The sequence below is a fragment of the Bubalus kerabau genome, chromosome 1, assembly GCF_029407905.1.
Source record: "Bubalus kerabau isolate K-KA32 ecotype Philippines breed swamp buffalo chromosome 1, PCC_UOA_SB_1v2, whole genome shotgun sequence".
Lineage (NCBI taxonomy): Eukaryota > Metazoa > Chordata > Mammalia > Artiodactyla > Bovidae > Bubalus > Bubalus kerabau.
Window position 1 is genome coordinate 207,499,139 of NC_073624.1, and position 20,167 is coordinate 207,519,305.

Here is a 20,167-nt window from a genome sequence, read left to right on the forward strand (position 1 = left end):
CACCTGTGCTTTCCCTGTTGCACCTGTGCTAAACCATACCTTACCTGTCACCCCTACATGACGAACCTTATAGCTGGATCCAAATACCTGCACATATTTCAGGGGCCCCTCACCCATTTTTAGTATTCTTTATTTCTTGGAACAGTGCCTTTGTCTGCTAAGTTTTCCATATTCTAAATTTGGTTGATATATCCTTAATGTATCTTTTTAATTTGTTCATCTGCCCTCCATATTTCCCAGAAACGTGTAGTTAGATCTGGAGGCTGGGTTAGGTCAGGTCAGCTTTCTTTTGGCAAGAGTACTTTGTGGGGGATGTATACTTCCTGTTACATCACTTCAGCAAGCGTGTATTAAAATTTCTACTTAATAATAACACTAAGATTGTTCAGTGGGTTCATGTTGTCATCCTGACCAGTCTTATAACGTTCTTTACTGTGATATTATGATTTTAAATAAATACATATTTGGTCTTTGTCCAGTTTCTGGTACAGAGGTCCTGAAACACTTGAAATTTCCTAAGCGATGAGAGCTATAAAGATGTTTGTCCTTTTTTTTTTTTTTTTTTTTAATGTTAATGAGATGACTTTTGGATCTACCTAAAGAATGGGAGCTGGTTGCCAGGAGAACCAATCATATGATTAAAGGGATTCATCTCCCCCTTACCTTTTTGGAGGGGAGAGTGCTAGAGGTTGGATTAGTCCTCAGTTGCCTGTGATCTAATCAATCATGCCTAAGTAATGTGGCCTCCATTGAACCTCAAAAGCGTGGGGTTTGGAGAGCTTCTGCGTTGGTGAACACATAGAGATTAGGGGAATGTGACATGCTTAGAGAGAGCCTGGAAGCTCTGAGCCCTTTCCCCATACCTTATTCTGTGTATTTCTTTTATCTAGCTGTTCCTGAATTATATTATATTTTAGTAAACTGATGATCTAGTAAGTAAAATGATTCTCTGAGTTCTGTGAACCATTAGAGCAAGGTAATCGAACCCAGCATTTGATTTATAGCCAATTGGTCAGAAGTACAGATGACAACCTTGTCTTAAAACTGGTGTCTGAAAGAGTGGATATAGAGGACAGTCTTATAGGACTGAGCCCTTACTTAACCTGAGGAATCTGATATTACCTCCAAGTTGATAGGGTCAGAATTGAGTTGAACTGTAGGATACCAGCTGGTGTCCGAGAGTTGCTTTGTGGTGTGGGCAACCTTCCATCCCCACCCCATGCTGGAATTTCATGCGTAATTGTGTACTCACTAACTCTCCACCTAATGGGCTAGCACTGAGTGAATCCTTGTGTTTTATATTAATTTGTTTTCTTTCTGTTTCCCAGGAATACATACCTGTTTTGTATGCAAGCAGAGTGGGGAAGATGTGAAAAGGTGCCTTCTGCCCTTATGTGGAAAGTTTTACCATGAAGAGTGCGTCCAGAAGTACCCACCCACCGTGATGCAGAACAAGGGCTTCCGGTGTTCCCTCCACATATGTACTACCTGCCACGCTGCCAATCCAGCCAGTGTTTCTGCGTCTAAAGGTATGTGTTTCTTGTGTGGGCCAATCTAATTACAGAACCTCAGCTTCGTTGGCAGTGGATGTTTCCAGATGGAATCTATTATCTATCTTCATGGTGTCCAGCTTTTGTTAGCGTACCAGCATCTACCGTGAGAGGTCAGAGAATAATAGACAAGTCTAGCAGCCACCACATTTTTACATGTGCTTTATGGAGCCCTGGCATTACATAGTAGCTTTAAAATATTTATATATTTATGGCTGTGCGGGGTCTTCGTTGGCTTTGCACAGATATCTCTAGTTGTGACAAGCAGGGTCTGCTCTTCATTTCAGTGCACAGGCTTTTCATTGCAGTGGCTTCTCTTGTTGCAGAGCCCAGGCTCTAGGTGCATGGATGTCAGTAGTTGTGGCACATAGGCTCAGCGGTTGCAGCTCATATCCTCCAGAGTGCAGCCTCAGTAGTTGTGGAATGTGGGCTTACTTGTTCCCTGGCATTTAGAATCTTCCCAGAACTAGGGATCAAATCTTTCACTTACATTGGCAGGTGAATTTTTATCCACTGTGCCACCAGGGAAGCCCAGTAAATATTTGGAACTCAAGTGACATTTAGTTTGCAAAGGTGTTCTGCTGGATATCTTACATTTTTTCACTGCACCATGCAGCTTGTGGGATCTTAGTTTCCCAACCAGGGATTGAACGTGTGCCCTGGGTACTGAACGTGCAGTGTCCTAACCACTGGACTGGTAGGGAGTTCCCTCTGCTGGATATCCTCCTCCATTAGAATAAAATGTATTCTTCTCCCGTGGGCCCTGTATCTGTGGCTACCAGATGTGATATCATTCAGACATGATATAGGGCAGAATTTATTTTGTGCTGATTGGTTTTATTTTTGAAAATGGAAATTCCTATCCTGAAAATTTTTTAGTCTGTCATACTTAGGCTGAGAGCTGAGCTTTCCAAACTGTATGTGGGCACAGGTAAACTCAAGTGTTTAAATTCTTTCTGCTTAGTAATAGTGGGTCTCTTACTGATTTCACTGAAAGTCAAATATAGTGTCTCTACTATTAAATCCTTATTTGCCCAAAGAGCCTCCCTTCTCCCTATGGGGACTGAGCAGGAAAAATGCAGCAGTGTTGGCTTTTCTTTTAAGCAGAGTGGCAGTACCTTCTGTAAGATGATTAAGATGATTTCCTGGCCCTGTAGATACCGTAACGTTCTTGACCAAAATTGCAATTTAACCATCAGCTACTTTCCCCTTCTCATTTGCTATTGCAGATTGCATTCAGGTGGCTTGGTAATGGTTTTTAGTTGGTTAAGTGTGTTAGAAGATATATCTCAAGTGGGTTTGAGGTAGAGAGGTTCATTCATCTAAAAGAAGCGCAGAGTAAAAGTCAACAAAAGCAACCATTAATGTTTCTACCATCTGGTCTTTTAGTCTGATCGTATACACACGTACCACCACCGTTTAGTCTGCCTCTGATTCCAGTTTCCAAAGAGTCAGGACAGTGGTTTGAGTACGGCTTATCCTTGCTGAGGCAGGCTTGCTTACTGTTGTGGTGTCTTTGACTCCTTAAGGCTGTTTGTTGTATGGTTTCCATCTCAGCTTTTTCATAGAGAATTGGGTGTTTAAGATCTCTTGACCTAGTAGTGCTTCCATTTGTTTGTGTCATTTTCCCAGTGCTAGCAAACAGACTTGAATAACATTGCTTTTATACTCACACTCACATTGTTTTTATACTTAATCTCTTTTTCTTTTGTCCCTCCCTGGTTTTTCTGCTTCTTGTATTTTTAGGTCGACTGATGCGCTGTGTCCGCTGCCCAGTGGCATACCATGCCAATGACTTTTGCCTGGCTGCTGGGTCAAAGATCCTTGCATCCAATAGCATCATCTGCCCTAATCACTTTACCCCCAGGCGTGGCTGCCGAAATCATGAGCATGTTAATGTTAGCTGGTGTTTTGTGTGCTCTGAAGGTAAGACTTAACTTGTTGATGTATGGATAGTGTAAAGAGAGATTAACTTAGCAGTGTTAAATTGCAACAAATATATAGTTTTGTTCCATTGCCACTAGAAACTATATTGGGAAGTGATGTCCTGAATTACTGATAACAGTACAGTGGTTTTGTTCCCTAATAGGGAGAGGTTTTATTTTTGTTATTTTGAATAATGATTTAATTTTAACAAAATGATAAACAGTTGAAACAATTAAAAAGATTAAGAGAAAAGGAACAAAGTCATTCTTGGAAAATTTGAGATTGTGGTCAAATGAATAAATTTAGGGGATATAATGTATAATATTGTGACTATAGTTAATGATACTATATTTTTAAAAGTGTCTGGGAAATCAGATCTTAAATTCACACATACACACTGCTTAAAATTGTAACTATTTGAAGTGTTTTTAATTTTTGGCTGTGCTGGGTCTTTGTTGCTGCATGCTGCGCTCTCTTGTGGTGCATGGGCTTCTCACTGCAGTGGCTTCTCTTGCTGTGGAGCACAGGTTCAGTAGTTGCAGCGTGCAGACTCTAGAGCACACAAGCTTCAATGGTTGTGGCACATGGGGCTTAGTTGGCCTGTGACATGTGGAATCTTCCTGAACCAGGGATCAAATCTGCATTCCTAGTGCTGGCAAGTGGATTCTTAACCACACACCACCAGGGAAGTCCGTGAGGCATTGAATGTGTTACCTGGTATTATTGTGGTAATCTTTTCACAGTATATATACATATCAAGTACATATATGTTGTTCATTTTAAATGTACACAATATTATATGTTAATTGTATCTCAGTAAAGGTGGAGGCGAGTAAAAAATAAATAGGAAGTAAATAAGAAATTTTAAAAACCCTAAATAGCCCCAAGTCCTATATCAGAAAAAAACATTGCTTAATATTAAGTCATAACACTCCAGACAGAGGTGCATATAAGTAGGTAGAAGGGGCAGAAGTTTGGATAGAAATAGCTCTAGAAGATGGTGTTATGTAATTGTGTGTGGTTTTTTAAAATCAATTTTATATTTAAAAGGGAATAAATAAGGGGAAAGTAAAAGAATTTATGAACTTCTGTTAAATATTTCCTTACTATAACATATATTAGTTTCTATAAAGTTTTCTATGAAGGAAAAATAAGTTATATGTCTTTATCTGTATCTCCCCCACATCCCCTACTTAAAACATACTTACTTCTAATTTAGAGCAGAATCAATATTTTCCTTCTTAAACACAGCCTGATTTTTGCTAGTTACATTAAGTGGAATATTTAGTACTCCACCAGTCTGTTTACTGTGGTGCTTATAGTTCTAAATTACTTATTTCAATTTTTCTCTTAGTTGGCCAGACTTCTGAGAAGCACCCAGGAGGCCTGCGTTTCTCTGCTTGAGACTGTTCAACTTTTACCTCTGTTCTAGAAGCACACATTGGGTTACTATAAGATTGTTGGCCGCTTGTTCTTTTTCTAAAACTTTTATGGATATTACTCTACTAATTTTTAGTGTTGAGGGTGGTACCAACATCCTTTTATCTAGTTTTTTTATTTCCTTCTCAAATTAACTAAAATTTGTGGGTTAGTAATTTGAGGGAAACAATTTTCTTGACTTTTCTATTTCTTAAGATCTACTTACTGGTGATACAATTGCATGAAAATTTGACTGGTTGCGAACATTCTGAGGGACTAATTTTTAAGAGTCAGCATTTGTATTTGAATTAGCATCCCTTTTGAAAAATTTGTATATACTAAAGAGTGCTAAAGCCAAAAAAAGTTTTATGACTGCTTTATGTGATTGAAAATGGTCAATCAGGACTTTGTTGTTGTTGCTCTTAAGATTTATGTAACATGACTAGGGTTTGCATCAATACATCCTTAAATTATGGTGCTAATATAGAATAAATAGAATATTAAATGCAATCATTCGGGTAGAAATGGAATTTTTATGTAGTTATGGATATTTTATTGCACAAAGGATTGTGCTGGATTTGGTTTTAGACATGTTAGCTTTGTGATTGTCTTGTCTCTTAGAATGAAAATAGACATCTGTCTGAGAGGCTGAAATGCAGGCTCCAAAACTTTTCCATGCTTCATGAAAAATGGGGAGATAAAACAGCTTTAGCACTAGACTGTTTTTAATTACATAAGTAGCATGAGATGGTTTCAAAAGTAGTGTGGCTTCTGTGTGATGGCAGTCTTAAGTTGTGGCGTAGTAATGAGCACCCAGGAAGACTGAGTAGCTGTAGCAGTGGCTCTGAAGACGTGAGCCCTGACGCCCGGGGAAGTGGAGGGCCCAGAGACACGCTCAGAAGCCCTCATGGCGTCGTAGCTCTTTTCATCATAATTCCTAGATGTTACTTGCCTTTTTTACTTTGTTGACATTTGTACTGGTGGTATATAGCCAGTAGTAAAACTACCAACACCTTAACACAAATCAAGGTGGTGGTTCTAAACTGTACAAGTAAAAGCAGTAACTGTGTTCTGTGTCACTTACCCACTTGCAGTAAAAACATGGAAGTTTCATGTAACCGTATCCTTGATTTTATTTATTTAGTTTTTAAAAATATTTATTTCTTTATTTGGCTGCACTGGGTCTTAGTTGCAGCATGCGGGCTCTTTAGTTCTGCATGCAGGATCTAGTTCACTGAACAGGGATCGAACCCGGGCCCCTTGCATTGGGACCACAGAGGCTTAACCATTGGACGACCAGGGAAGTCCCACAATGTCTTTGATTTTAAAAAGTAAGTTCAGTTCAGTCGCTCGGTCTTGTCCGACTCTTTGCGACCCCGTGAATTGCAGCACACCAGGCCTCCCTGTCCATCACCAACTCCCGGAGTTCACTCAAACTCACGTCCATCGAATCAGTGATGCAAAAAGTAAGTAAAATGTATTAAATATCAACTCTCACATAGATGTGGTTTTAGGTATACATAAAGCAGTTCTGTTGCATACTGATCATGATCTAAAGTTAAGCATTCATGTAATTGAGTTGCAATCTGAACTAGCTGCCTTGTTTGTGGAACACCATTTTTAGTCTTAAAAATTACCGAAAAACTATGGCTCTTCATTCTTGGATATTTGTCAGATATTTTCTTGGAATGGATAAAAATGAGCATGTCAATTCAAGGAAAAACGACTGACAAAGTGTTGCCAATGATAAAATTTGAGTTCTTTAGTGGAAATTAGAATTTTGGAAAACATGTACCTACTGACTCTGAGCTTTATGACTTCCTAGTATTTACTGATGAGATCATGGTGACACTATAGTAGTATGTAATGAAACAGGTCAGTATATGGAAGGTCTGGGACTTCCCTGGTGGTCTGTTGGTCCCATGCTTTCAGTGCAGGGGCCCCAAATTCAATCCCTCTTCAGGGAACGAGGTCCCACATGCCATAACTTGAGAGTTCACATGTCACAGTGAAGATTGACAGTGTGTGCCACAACTAAGACCTTGTGCAGCCAAATAAATAGAAATAAGTATTAAAAATATTTGGAAGATCTGCCAGACTCAGCAAACTAATATTTTCCATAGGAACAATGCATGATGTTAAAAAACCAGGCATTTGTAAAGGATCCATTCAAAGTGCAAGACAGATCAATGAATTTTAATGTAATAGTACTGAAAGTTTATTGATATAGTTTCAGAGTTGACACCGACTAAGGTTTTTCCTGTGAGGTTTTAGTGTATAGTATCAAAGAAGAAGAATTACAGTACTCCTTTTTCCAACTGTTCATTTGTGAGAGACCAGATTTTCTTCACCAGATCACATTTTGCAACAAATTCAAGTAAAAAAATATTTGCAAAAAAGTATGATGGCCATTGATCAAAATCATCAAAAGGTCTGCAAGTAATAAATTCTGAAGAGAATGTGGAGAAAAGGGAACTCTTCTACACTATTGGTAGAAATGTAAATTGGTGTATGGAGAACAGCATAGAATGTTTACTCAGTCGTGTCCGACTCTTTGTTACCCCATGGACTGTAACCCACCAGGCTCCTCTGTCCATGAACTTTTCCAGGCAAGAATACTGGAATGGTTGCCATTTCTTTTTCCAGGGGATCTTCCTGACCCAGTGATCAAACCCGGGTCTCCTAGCATTGCAGGCAGAGTCTTTATCTTCTGAGGCACGTTCCTTATGAAACAAAATATAGAGTTATTCATATGATCCAGCAGTCCCACTCCTGGGCATATGTCCAAAAAAAGGTGAAAACTCTAATTTGAAAAGATACATGCATCCCAATATTCATAGCAGCACTATTCACAATCACCAAGTTATCCATAAAAGTGTTACTTAATGTTAACATAATAGGTTCATTGTTACTTTTTAATGAATTAATACTATTTTTAGCCCATATCAACAAAAGTTCACTGGGAATCTCCTTATTTTTCAAGATTATAACATATTCCTGGAAGATTTTTCTACCAAGGCCATGTAATTGGCAAACTGTTTTATTAAAAGGCCTGAGTATCTAAGATTATCCTGCTGTTATAAGACAAGGAAAGAGTAGTCTTAAATCTTTTTTTTTGTCCATGTGTAGGAGAAAAGTGAAGGTGGTTATCAGTGTTAGGGTAATAATATGGTAAATCATAAATTAGAAAGTAATCTATTACTAGGATTCAAGAATCTATTTACACTTTATTTTCTTTTACCTTCTTCCACTAAATATCATCTTTTCATCTTTTGGTTTCTTAAGATGGTTCATGTGATTTTCCTTCTTTTCTTCCTCTCTTTCTCCTTTGTGTTTCCTTTACTCCCACCAGACAGATCCTCCTGCTTGTCTCCCATTCATCACCCAGAGTAATCCTGTCAGTTTCTTTTCATATCCTCCCTTAGTTCATCCCATTACGTCCTTCCCAGCAAAACTGTTGTGCTTGCCACCCTTGGCCTTTCTTCACTGGTTATTCTTCAATCCAGATTTTTTTCCCATGCCTTCTTTGAAGCCCTAATTCAAATGCCTTATTGTATATATTTTCTAGTTGTCATGACTATCAGGTGAATAAAAGGATTTTTTTTTCTTTTTTACAAAGGCCATGTAATTAGCATGTTGTTATTAAATTTTGACTCAGCAGATAAATAAGCATAGAGAGGAATGTTCTAGAGGGTATTCCATTATTGGGGTGGTTAAACTCATGTGACTCTATGTCCTGTGCTGACTGTTTATACCATCTATAAAATGCAGTACTACTGCTACTGCCAAGTCGCTTCAGTTGTGTCCGACTCTATGCGACCCCATAGACGGCAGCCCACCAGGCTCCCCCGTCCCTGGGATTCTCCCGGAAAGAACACTGGAGCGGGTTGCCATTTCCTCCTCCAATGCATGAAAGTGAAAAGTGAGAGTGAAGTTGCTCAGTCGTGTCCGACTCTTAGCAAGTCCATGTACTATAGCCCACCAGGCTCCTCCGTCCATGGGATTTTCCAGGCAAGAGTAGTGGAGTGGGGTGCCATTGCCTTCTCCATAAAATGCACAAGGATAGCCAAATATGACTTTTGAGAGCATAGAGTACAGCCTATATGTGTTAAATAAACAAGTTCTGGAAACTTGTTTTGTAGCAACAGAACCTCTTACGAAATGAAGCCTTATCCTGAATTTGAACTCCAGTGTACAAAACAGGAGATTTTCTCTAGTTGAAGCTAGAGTTGGGTCTTAAGAGCACATTTCTGGCCGCAACAAAACAAATGCCCCAAAACTTGTTTTATGGAGAAAAGGGAAGGCCCAGTAGAAATCATTTGAGGATGGTGTCACAAAAGTAAGTTTTTCAAAGATTTTTATGTGGGAAAAGAAGCACAGTTAAACCAGGAAGATGCACATATATACCTTGCTTATGGCTTTGTCTTTCATTATCTCTTCAGGATGAAACTTGGAATTACATGTTTGAGTCTAGCGTGTTTGAACATGCTAGTTTCTGGCATGAGATAAATAAGGCATTTATCATATTACGTGTACGTGAAATCTCTTTACCTGAAATTCTTTATCTGTAACCATGATGTTTCACATTCAGATATGTAAACTGAGTCATTTTGAGTAAAACTCTTTTAAGAAGTGAGAATTCATTCTCGTTGCAATGTATATAATTATTCTGGTATCTGAAAACTTAGCAGGAAAGGGGAGATCTTATGTCTAACTGAAGTTCAGGCAAAAAATCACAGTAGTACATGTGATTTCTGTCACCAGTAAAAATCAGATATTATTATAGATATCTTGAAACCTTGTGTCCAGTCATTACTACTGCTAGATCTTATTTGTGTGTTACAAAGGACTGTATATAATTCTAATGTCTTGTTCTAACATTCTGTTCATTTTATTCTATGTTCTTGTATTAATTTTATGCATTTATAAAGTTTATTCTGCAAAGGGCCCTTAAGGTGTTAGGAGAGAACCCAACAAAAAATGATTAAAAAGTAATTAAAAAAAAGAGAAAGAACTGACCTTATAGAGACTACTAATGTGCCAGGCACTGTGGGGCAATTTATTTTCTTATTTAGTTCTCAGATAGGTATGATTATTTAGTGTTCATTGCAGAAAATACTTTACCATTGAAGAAGTTAAAGTTCAGCAAGGAAAGTGAATCCCCCAGACTGATTTATCTTAGAGTTCAAATCTGATATCACTTAAAGCTTGTGCTCTTTATACTCTGGTCATTGTGTATCATTGATATTTATTTATAATGTGTTGTCTTTTAATGAAGAGGAAGAAGTTGGAGGGGAGGCAGGTTGTGTACATACATGACTTAAAGGGATTTACTTCTGCCCTCATTGCCCTAACCTAATTTTGCCAGTAAGATCTCATGATTTGCTGTGACTCTTAACAGATCCCCAGGGGTATGGTTCAAGTACATTGGAGAGGGAATACTCTTATATAAAAGTCTTTGTAAATAACTAATTAAATTACCAAGCCCTGGGCTGCAAGATAATCGGTTAGGAACTGAGCAAAACCTATTTCAGCTGGGTCCTTGTATGCAGCCTTGTGATTCTGAGTGCCAGATTTTTTGATTCCCACAGGAGGCAGCCTTCTGTGTTGTGATTCTTGCCCTGCTGCTTTTCATCGTGAATGCCTGAACATTGATATCCCTGAAGGAAACTGGTATTGCAATGACTGTAAGGCAGGCAAAAAGCCACATTACAGAGAAATTGTCTGGGTAAAAGTTGGAAGATACAGGTGAGTAAGCATGAAGGAGACTGACAGTTCTTTCACCAGCCTGTGTTTCTTGTGTTTAACTTTTTAAATAAATGGTCTAATTAAAGAAGGTTTACCCACTCCCCCATTAACTTTCCATCATAAAAGAAAAAAACTATATACTAAACTATATATCATCTGTAGAAGCTTTATTAATGAAAACAAACCCATAATATCGCAAACAATGAAGATGCATCGCTAACATTTTGGCATATTTACTTTCAGACACACCAATACATGCACCTTCAAGATAACTGACCTATTGTTATTTGTACCCAGTTGTGTGTGTTGCTTTTTCTTTTTAAAATTACTTGTATTGCATATTGTTGATGTTTGGTCACTAAGTCATGTCCAGCTCTTTGTGACCCCATGAACTGCAGTACACATGGCTTCCCTGTCCTTCCCTATCTCCTAGTTTGCTCAGATTCATGTCCATTGAGTTGGTGATGCCATCCAACCATCTCATCCTCTGTCATCCCCTTCTCCTCCTACCTTCAGTCTTTCCCAGCATCATGGTCTTGTCAAGTGAATTGGCTCTTTGCATCAAGTGGCCAAAATTTTGAAGCTTCAGTATCAATCAGTCCTTCAGTGAATATTCAGAGTTAATTTCCTTTAGGGTTGACTGGTTTGATCTCCTTGCAGTCCATAGGACTCTCAAGAGTCTTCTCCAGCACCACGGTTTGAAAGCATCAATTCTTCAGTGCTCAGCCTTCTAATGGTTCAACTCTTATATCTGTACATGACTACTGAAAAAACCATAGCTTTGACTATATGGACTTGCTGGCAAAGTGATGTCTCTGCTTTTTAATAGCTATCTAGATTTGTCATAGCTTTTCTTCCAAGGAACAAGTGTTTCTTAATTTTGTGGCTGCAGTCTTTTGGAGCCCAAGAAAAGAAAATTTGTCACTGTTTCCACTTTTCCCCCATCTATTTGCCATGAAATGATGGAACCGGATGCTATGATCTTTTTTGAATGTTGAGTTTTAAGCCAACTTTTTCAGTCTCCTCTTTCACCCACATTAAGAGGCTCTTTAGTTCCTCTTCGTTTTCTGCCATTAAGGTGCTATCATCTGCATATCTGAGGTTGTTGATATTTCTCCCAGCTCTCTTGATTCCAGCTTGTGAGTCATTCAGCCCTGAATTTCACATGATGTTGAGTGCACAAAAAATATTATAACATGCATGATTTTGAAGAAATACTTGTGTGTGTACCTCCCAGTTTAAAAAAATAGCACCTTTGAGGTTCCCTCTCTGCCCCTATCTGAATCTTCTTTCCGCATCCCTAGAAGTAACTGCAGTACTGCATTTTGTGTTTTTTCTTTGCCTGACTGTATACATTTACCATATGTGTGTTTGATTCTATATGTTTTAGTCCTTTATATAAAGGAATTGTTGCTGTATTTTCTTGCAGCATGTTTTTTTATTTCTTCTTTTGCTCCTTAGATATGGTTAGTGCAGTGCTCGGTTCATTCGTATTTCACTATTCCAGAGTGTTCCTTTATGTTTACATGCAGCGTGGTGTATTTATTTATTTATTTATTTATGTATTCTCATGTTTGAACTATGAACATTTTGTGTGTGTTTCTTGGTATATATGCACGGGAGTTTATTTACCACATTCTCACAGTAGAATAGCATTGTCTTCCTAAAGGTTGTTGTTGTAATTTATATGCTTGTTTTGCCAAGCTGATGGGGGTGGGGTATTATTTTGGGTGTTCCATTTTTGTATACTTCTAGTAATTTTTCAAAGTTGCCCTCTTTAAAGGCCAGTTTATATTTTGTTGTATAGTGTCCCACAGCATCTTCCATCATTCCCTTAATGTTGAATATTTAAATTGTTTACAGATTTTCATTTTTTCAGATTCCTCAGTGAACACTATAGTCGTAAAGTTTTGTCCATGTCTCTAATTACTTCCTTTTATACATTCCTTGATGTGGAACAGCAGTCTGAGGGCGTATGTTTGGGTCTGTGAGCATGTGCGTGAGGGTGGCCTCTCCAGGCTTTTTGCACATACTGCTTGTTTCTTCTCTAGTTATATTGTAAGGATGCCCTGGGTCAGACATTAATGTAGGTTAGGGAGACATTGCTATTCTTTATTCCTCTCTCCAAAGTAGGATTCTTTTTAGTGCCTTGCAGCCTTCTAGAGGTTTTCTTCCTTGTTTTCACATTTCCCAGGTGGTGGCCAGCTGAGATCTGCCATCCTCGAGCTGTACCTTCCAATATTGACAAGATGAGACATGATGTAGGCGAGTTCCCTGTGCTCTTCTTTGGGTCTAATGACTACCTGTGGACTCACCAGGCCCGAGTCTTTCCCTACATGGAGGGGGATGTGAGCAGCAAGGATAAGATGGGCAAAGGAGTCGACGGGACATACAAAAAAGGTAACTTTATCTTTTTTGTTTCTTAGGCCAACATAGATCTCTGTTGCCTGAGTATCTTCTCTCTGTTTGAATTAAATGTTTTAGAATTTATATACAGTCTATTAGCAGCCGTGTTCTACCCTCTGGAGCAGTATGTGGCTGCAGCTATAGAATTTTGCAGACAAGTTGACCCATATAAATCAGTAGTTTTGAAGCTAACCTTTACTTAACTAGAATTTCCTTAAGGGATGTTTCTTATCAATCCTGTTTTATCAGCATCCCATCAAGTAAGTACTGGAGCTTTGGAACTGTTTTATAGAATAAATACTTCAGTTTGCTTGGCAAGGACCAGAATCTCTAGCAGAGTCACATTTGTTCCAAGGAGAGTTTTTTGTTTGTTTGTTTTTTTAAGTTAAGAAGAAATAAAATTCAACCAAAATTATAGAACAATATAAGATAGTGAAAGCACATAAATGTTCGAAATCAGAGTTTTTTTTTAAGCTGGCCTAGCAGTGAAGGGGAAGAGGCTATTTTGAGGCCAGGAGGGTCTGACAGCGATATCTCTCCCTATGTAATGAGTAAGAGTTGCTTTGAGAATTCAGTGAGATAATATAAAAATCAGCCTGCAACGCATATGGTTGGTATCCCATCGATGATAATTAGCTTCTTCCTTTAGCTGTCCTTTAAAGGGCAATACAGGTATCTCTTATTATTTGAATATGTTTGGACAGTGATGTGTAATATTTTGTCTGCATAGTGAGGTGAAGAGATTCCAAGCAGGTAGAACTTCTTAGATGGGGAATGAAGATGATGTACATAAGGAACAAGTTTGACAGAAGTTTTGTTTGCCTCATGTTATTTCAAGGGTCCTCATTTACCTGTTGGAATGTGCTTTCTGTGCAGATATGGGCTATCAGTACTAATACTACAGGAGTTTTGTTCTTGAGCCTTAGACTCTCAGGTGGTCAAGGACCAAGTGACCAACATCTTTGCCTGTGTAGAGCTGGCTACCATCAAGGCTAGGGGTGAAGTTGGAGTGTAGGAAATATTGCAAATCTGAGCCTGCTGAAGCTCTGTGATTCTGCTCTCTATGCCTTGAACTTCGGCTGGCGGGATGCCTCTACCTTTAAGGAACACACGGTTTTGTGGGTGGACACAGTCAAATGGTCGTTCTTTGAGAGTGTTGTGGCAGAAATGTGCATGGTATGCTGTGGGAGCCAACCAAGAGTATGCAAAACAGTGCTGAGGATGACAGTATGGAAGTCATGGATGACTTCTTTCTTAAGTGATGCTTTCAAGATAATTACCATTTTTTGTTTGCCAGTCCCTATTCAAAGTTTGTTTTCCCACTTTAAATCTTTGAGGTAACCCTATAAGTTAGATGCTATTATCTTTATCTTCTAATGAGGAAACTGAGGCACATAAAAGTTAAATTGGGAAAATTCTCTGGTGGTTAGGACAACGTGTTTTCACTGCTGAGGGGCCAGGTTCAGTATCTGGTCGGGGAACTAAGATCCTACGAGTTACATGGCGTGGCCAAAAGGAAGTTTAATTTGTTGCCCAAAGTCCCTGTGCCAGTAAGTGATATGGGAAGGTTTCATACTCTAGCAGTTGGACCCCAGAATCCACACTCTTAACCACTGCACTGACTATGAAAAAGTTAAATTAAAATGTAACAAGAAGACAGTGTATGTAAAAGTGCACCTTGAGTCTAACATGATGAGTTAGTGATCTCTAAGTATTTGGTAGAGTTTAAGCGTAGGGTTGGGCGAGTACCAGACTGTTTTACTGATAAGGTAGTTTAGTTACATGGTCAGAACAGATTTTTATAAGTCTCAGTCTGAGTAGCAGAGAAGGCAATGGCACCCCACTCCAGTACTCTTGCCTGGAAAATCCCATGGATGGAGGAGCCTGGTGGGCTACAGTCCATGGGGTCGCTGAGAGTCAGACTCGACTGAGCGACTTCACTTTCACTTTTCAGTCTTATGCATTGGAGAAGGAAATGGCAACCCACTCCAGTGATCTTGCCTTGAGAATCCCAGGGACAGGGGAGCCTGGTGGGCTGCTGTCTATGGGGTCGCACAGAGTCGGACACGACTGAAGCGACTTAGCAGCAGCAGCAGCAGCCTGAGTAGAATTTCAGGACCATGGAAAGTGAGAGGCTATATAGCCAGAAATGTCGATGAGATAGCTGTTTTTAGTAGTTTGAAGCAGAGATGATGTGACTGTCACAGGGACTAGTCCGTGGGGTGGAGAGGATGATGGGTATTTAGCTTTTTCAGATTATTTAGACAATAAGTAGATCAGCTAGGTAGCACATGCCAAATAATAGGATAAAGGAAGGAGGGAACAACTGCAGGCAACATAAACTGCTGGATGGTAATGAGGAAATGGAGAAAGAAGGGGTGAATCAGAGGGAAGATATTCTTTATTGTTTTGACAGATCATGGCGAGAGCAACAGAAGAAACTGGGAAATTTTGGAATTCTTTTCAGAGTTTTTAACCTGAATCAAGAGTGATGAATTAAAATTTTAAGTGGAGAAGAATGAGATTCTTAGGGGTTTTGTTGGACTTTTCATATACTCCAGTCTTTTAAACATATGAAAGTGCAGGACTGGAGTGAAGATCTGTCTTTGTGTTAGGGTTGTGTGTGTGTGTGTGTGTGTGTGTTAGTCTCTCAGTTGTGTCTGACTCTTTGTGGCCCCATGGACTGCAGCCTGCCAGGCTCCTCTGTCTATGGCATTCTCCAGCCAAGAATCCTGGAATGGGTTGCCATGCCCTCCTCCAGGGGATCTTTACCACTCAGGGATCAAACCCAAGTCTCTTCTGTCTCTTGCATTGCCAGGCGGGTTCTTTACCACTGATGCCACCTGGGAAGCTGTATTGGGATAACCACTGATATTTACAGAATGAGTTTTAGAAGAAGAGTAGGGTAGGTGTTCCAGAGAATAGATAGGAAGAAAAAGAAAACTTCAAGTTTCATTTCTTCCAAAGGAACACACTATATTTTCTGGATACCTATGAGGCACGTTATTTGTGGAAGCAGAAAATTAGGGTCTGAGGAAAAGAATTGGGGTTCTAGGCAGTGACATTGCTGAGTGGATGCAGCCTGGTTGTTGTTAGGAGATATTATATGTGAGCTTTTTCAGATTATTTAGCTATGTTTTTGTTTTGTTTTAAATTTTCCTCTGAAACTGGTAGTCCATATAGGGCCATTGAGTAATGTGTTATGTTTTATTTTAATGCCATATATGAATACTCTGGGGACTATGACTTACTTGAAAATAGAAATTGTATGTATGTCTTAGATTTTTGTCTAAAACATGAATTTTCTCCAGCTTATAATGGAGAAAAGGCAAAATCACTCTACCCAGAGAGAAAGTGACTGTGCTGTGTTTTCTTAGCTCTTCAGGAAGCTGCAGCAAGGTTTGAGGAGTTGAAGGCCCAAAAAGAGCTAAGACAGCTGCAGGAAGATCGAAAGAATGACAAGAAGCCACCACCTTACAAACATATAAAGGTGAGAACAGACTTCAGGAGAGACCATGTGATAGCTTGCCCGCTTCCCACTCTGTTCATGGTGAGAACTGGAGGCACAAACACAGTTGCTCTTAGGTAGAGGCATGAGCTTAAAGGAATACAAGAGAAAAGTGCCAGAGGACCATTTTTAGCACATTGTTTGTATTGATATTTTATAAAATCAACTGTCTGATGATACTGTTTTATTGTTGCTTTGGAAAGTCTTCATAAAGTGAATGGAATAGATTCTGTTCACAGTCAGCATCTTGCAGTTTGAACGGCAGGCACCAAAGAGCCATGATAAATGACAAACGGCCCTGAGATAGTGTGAATAATACACATGATAATTTCTTCTGGTAGTAGCTGATACTAAAGATATTTTAGGTGACTAGTCTGACTAGAATTCCCAAAGTCACAAGAATTCATATTAAGTGTACTTAGGTATGCTAGTCTACTTGGTAAAAGAGTCATTGTCATTTATCATCTGGGTCTGGTAGACCTTTTGTATTTGTATATTGTTAAGTCATTTTTATAAAGAATTTACAGAGGTAAAAATAAAGGAATAGTGAGGAACAAACATATTAGAACTCTTAGTGAAGTATTTGAAGTGAAGTGAAGTCGCTCAGTCGTGTCCGACTCTTTGTGACCCCATGGACTGTAGCCTACCAGGTTCCTCCATCCATGGGATGTTCCAGGCAAGAATACTGGAGTGGGGTGCCATTTCCTTCTCCAGGGGATCTTCCCGACCCAGGGATTGAACCCGGGTCTCCTGCATTGTAGGGAGACGCTTTACCATCTGAGCTACTAGGGAAGCCCAGTGAAGTATTTAGTAAGTACTAAAACATCTTTTTGAAAACCTTTTAATCAAGTTAGTTTTGGTGCTCAAATACCAGACCACATGAAAGAATACTGTAAGCTCTATTAACAAAATGAAATTGCCCAAGTTCTTGTTGTGAAATGTTTGTCATTCCTGGATAAGACAACTATATATATTTATTTTTGTCATTGGTAATGAATTAGTTGTGTACTCATTGATTTTTTTTTTTTTTTTTTTTTTTTGAGTTTCTGAAGTCTGAGGTTTTCACTTAGAGATCAATTTCACCACCATTTTTAGAATCTAGTGTGTTTAAGTGTCCCAGATATTCTGTGGGACATTCTTAAACTATTTTGTTATTTATCTGAAGTTCAAATTCAGTTGTATGTCCTAGATTTTTACTTGCTAAGTCGAACAATCCCACTAAAGGTATACTGATATTATCTCCTGTCTTCTCTGCTTTCTGGAAAGATATTATAGTACTTTGAGTAATGCCGTGCAGAAACTAAACTGTGCCTGTTTCACTGTCCCATCAAGCCTTTACGATTCTGTCATTCTTCCACATATTTTTGTCTTTTTTAGAATAGTTGGGAATCACTGAGTAGCAAAATGGGGTGATGAAATAGTAAAGAATTATGAGATACAGGAAAAGGAAACACTTAACATTTAGTGTTTAGAACACTGAAACTCCATAATGAAGCTTAAATTTATGAAAGAGTGTAATGGATCTGCCTGGTAGTATGCAATATAGAATGAGTTAAAATATCAATCCTTACAAATAGTTAAAACTATTGGAAAAGAAAAAAGAAAACTTAAAATCGCATAGTCTGAGAGTTAAATGGAGTTAATTGTTCATGGAGACATAACACTGAATTGTAGTTCATCCTCAATAAAAGGGAAAGTAATTCCTGTTTCCACAGTCGTAGATGTCACACATAACAGAAGTTAGGCACTTCAGGGTAGCTTGTCAACCATATTGAACCTGAGTATTGAGAGACCAACTAATGTCCTGTGTGATCTAATCATAAAATTTAGACACCACCTTCTTTCTCCACCTTTAAAACAAAGATGTATTTCCAGAGAAAAGATTAAACCAGGGGTTGGTAAATTATAGTCCCAACTCTGGCCTAGAAGAACTTTTTTTTTCTAAAGAGTTTTTTCTAACACATGAAGATTTTATGAAATTCAAATATTAGTGTCCATAATTAAAGCTTTATTGGCACCCAGCCATGCTTGTTCATGTGCATGTGGTCTGCTCCTTCTTTGGAGCTGCAGTGACAGTTGAGCAACATGCACCACAGATCTATGTCCTGAAGACATAAAATATTTACTGTCTGACCCTTTACAGAAAAGGTTTGTCAATCCCTGGCCCAGAGTGAGTGTAAATGCTACAATTATATATCTATGTTGTTCTTACTTAACCATGTATGGGGTTTTGTCTTGCTTTATATTATGTTAGGCAAGAAACTTATTTGAGATTAATACCAGTTTAGATCAGATGTCAAGGAAGAATGATTGAAACATACCTTTATGTAGAAAAAAGGAGTAGAATGCAACTATTTTGAATGGGGAGTGTCAGGTAAAGATAACCTTGAATCAAGGTGACTATTCAGATGGCCCTATGTGGAACCAGGTGATTGAGCTCAGCCCTGGTCTGCCACCTTGGAGTTTGCCTTAGTAGGTCTGTGGTTTGCAGTGGCATGTGGTGAGAGTGCTCCTCCATTGCCAAGCATTTACCAGTATTTTGAAGAAGCTGGGAAGAGATCTGGCAGTGAGACTTACTGTCATTTTAAGTTGTTCTGGAGAACATATGAAGACAGTATATTTTTACACACAGATTGTAGATTATTCCCCACAACAGTCTTTGAATTTAGGTCTTGCAAGTAAAAATTGACTCACCAAATAATGCAATTCCTGAACAATCAAATTTTACATATAGGATAGGTTTTTGAAGACTTGTGATTTCACTGTTCGCATTTAGATAATATCAAGTATGGGGAACTCGTTCCTTTAATTTTATTGAAGTGTAGTTGATTTACAGTGTTGTGTTAATTTCTGCCTATGGCAAAATGAATCAGTTTTATATATATAAAACATGGATTTTCATTATGGTTTATCACAGGGTATTGAGTATTGTTCCCAGTGCTATGTAGTAGAACCTTGTTGTTTATCCATCCTATATATAATAGTTTGCATCTGCTAATCCCAGACTCCCAATCCCCCACCCCTGGCTATGTAGCTGGACACATAGGGTCTGAGTTCCCCTACCAGGGATTGAACCACCGACCCCTGCATTGGAAGCGTTGAGTCTCCCACTGGACCACCAGGGAGGTCCTCAGGACTCATTCTTATAGTGCACAAATCTCTCTCTATTGTGGAATGTCTACTTTTTTCCAACACTGTTGTTAGTATCTAATGGCTTCAGTATCACAGAAATTGGCCTTTGTTTTACCACACTGGATATTCAGTACTAGCACCACTAAAAATGAATGCTTAGGTGACATTGCTGTAGTCTATTAAAAAGATTTCAACTTGTGATAGTCAATTTTAAAATATATCTTCACATTTTGTAACTCAATTACTCAGAGACTGTTTCATGTTTAAGATTTACCACTTGAGAAGGGTGAATTTTTTTTTTTTAATATAGCAGCTAACGTGGCGCCACCATGTGGCAGTAGCGGAAACTCAAATTTACAATTGACTTCTCTTGTTTAGTTGCTCAGTTGTGTCCGACTGTTTTGTGATCCCATGGACTGTAGCCTGCCAGGCTCCTCTCTCCATGGATTTTCCTGGCAAGAATACTGGAGTGGATTAC

General features: G+C 38.8%; 1 protein-coding gene across 27 annotated transcripts in view; it reads left to right on the forward strand.

Moving 5' to 3' along the window:
- Positions 1–20,167, forward strand: part of NSD1 (nuclear receptor binding SET domain protein 1) — a 149,251-nt gene that overhangs the window by 113,955 nt on the left and 15,129 nt on the right. For all 27 annotated transcript variants that reach the window (XM_055551115.1, XM_055551084.1, XM_055551118.1 and 24 more), the window contains 5 exons: positions 1,329–1,529; positions 3,297–3,476; positions 10,487–10,643; positions 12,838–13,043; positions 16,427–16,539. In XM_055551115.1, coding sequence (XP_055407090.1) covers positions 1,329–1,529; positions 3,297–3,476; positions 10,487–10,643; positions 12,838–13,043; positions 16,427–16,539 — 857 coding nt within the window. The remainder of the gene's footprint in view (positions 1–1,328; positions 1,530–3,296; positions 3,477–10,486; positions 10,644–12,837; positions 13,044–16,426; positions 16,540–20,167) is intronic.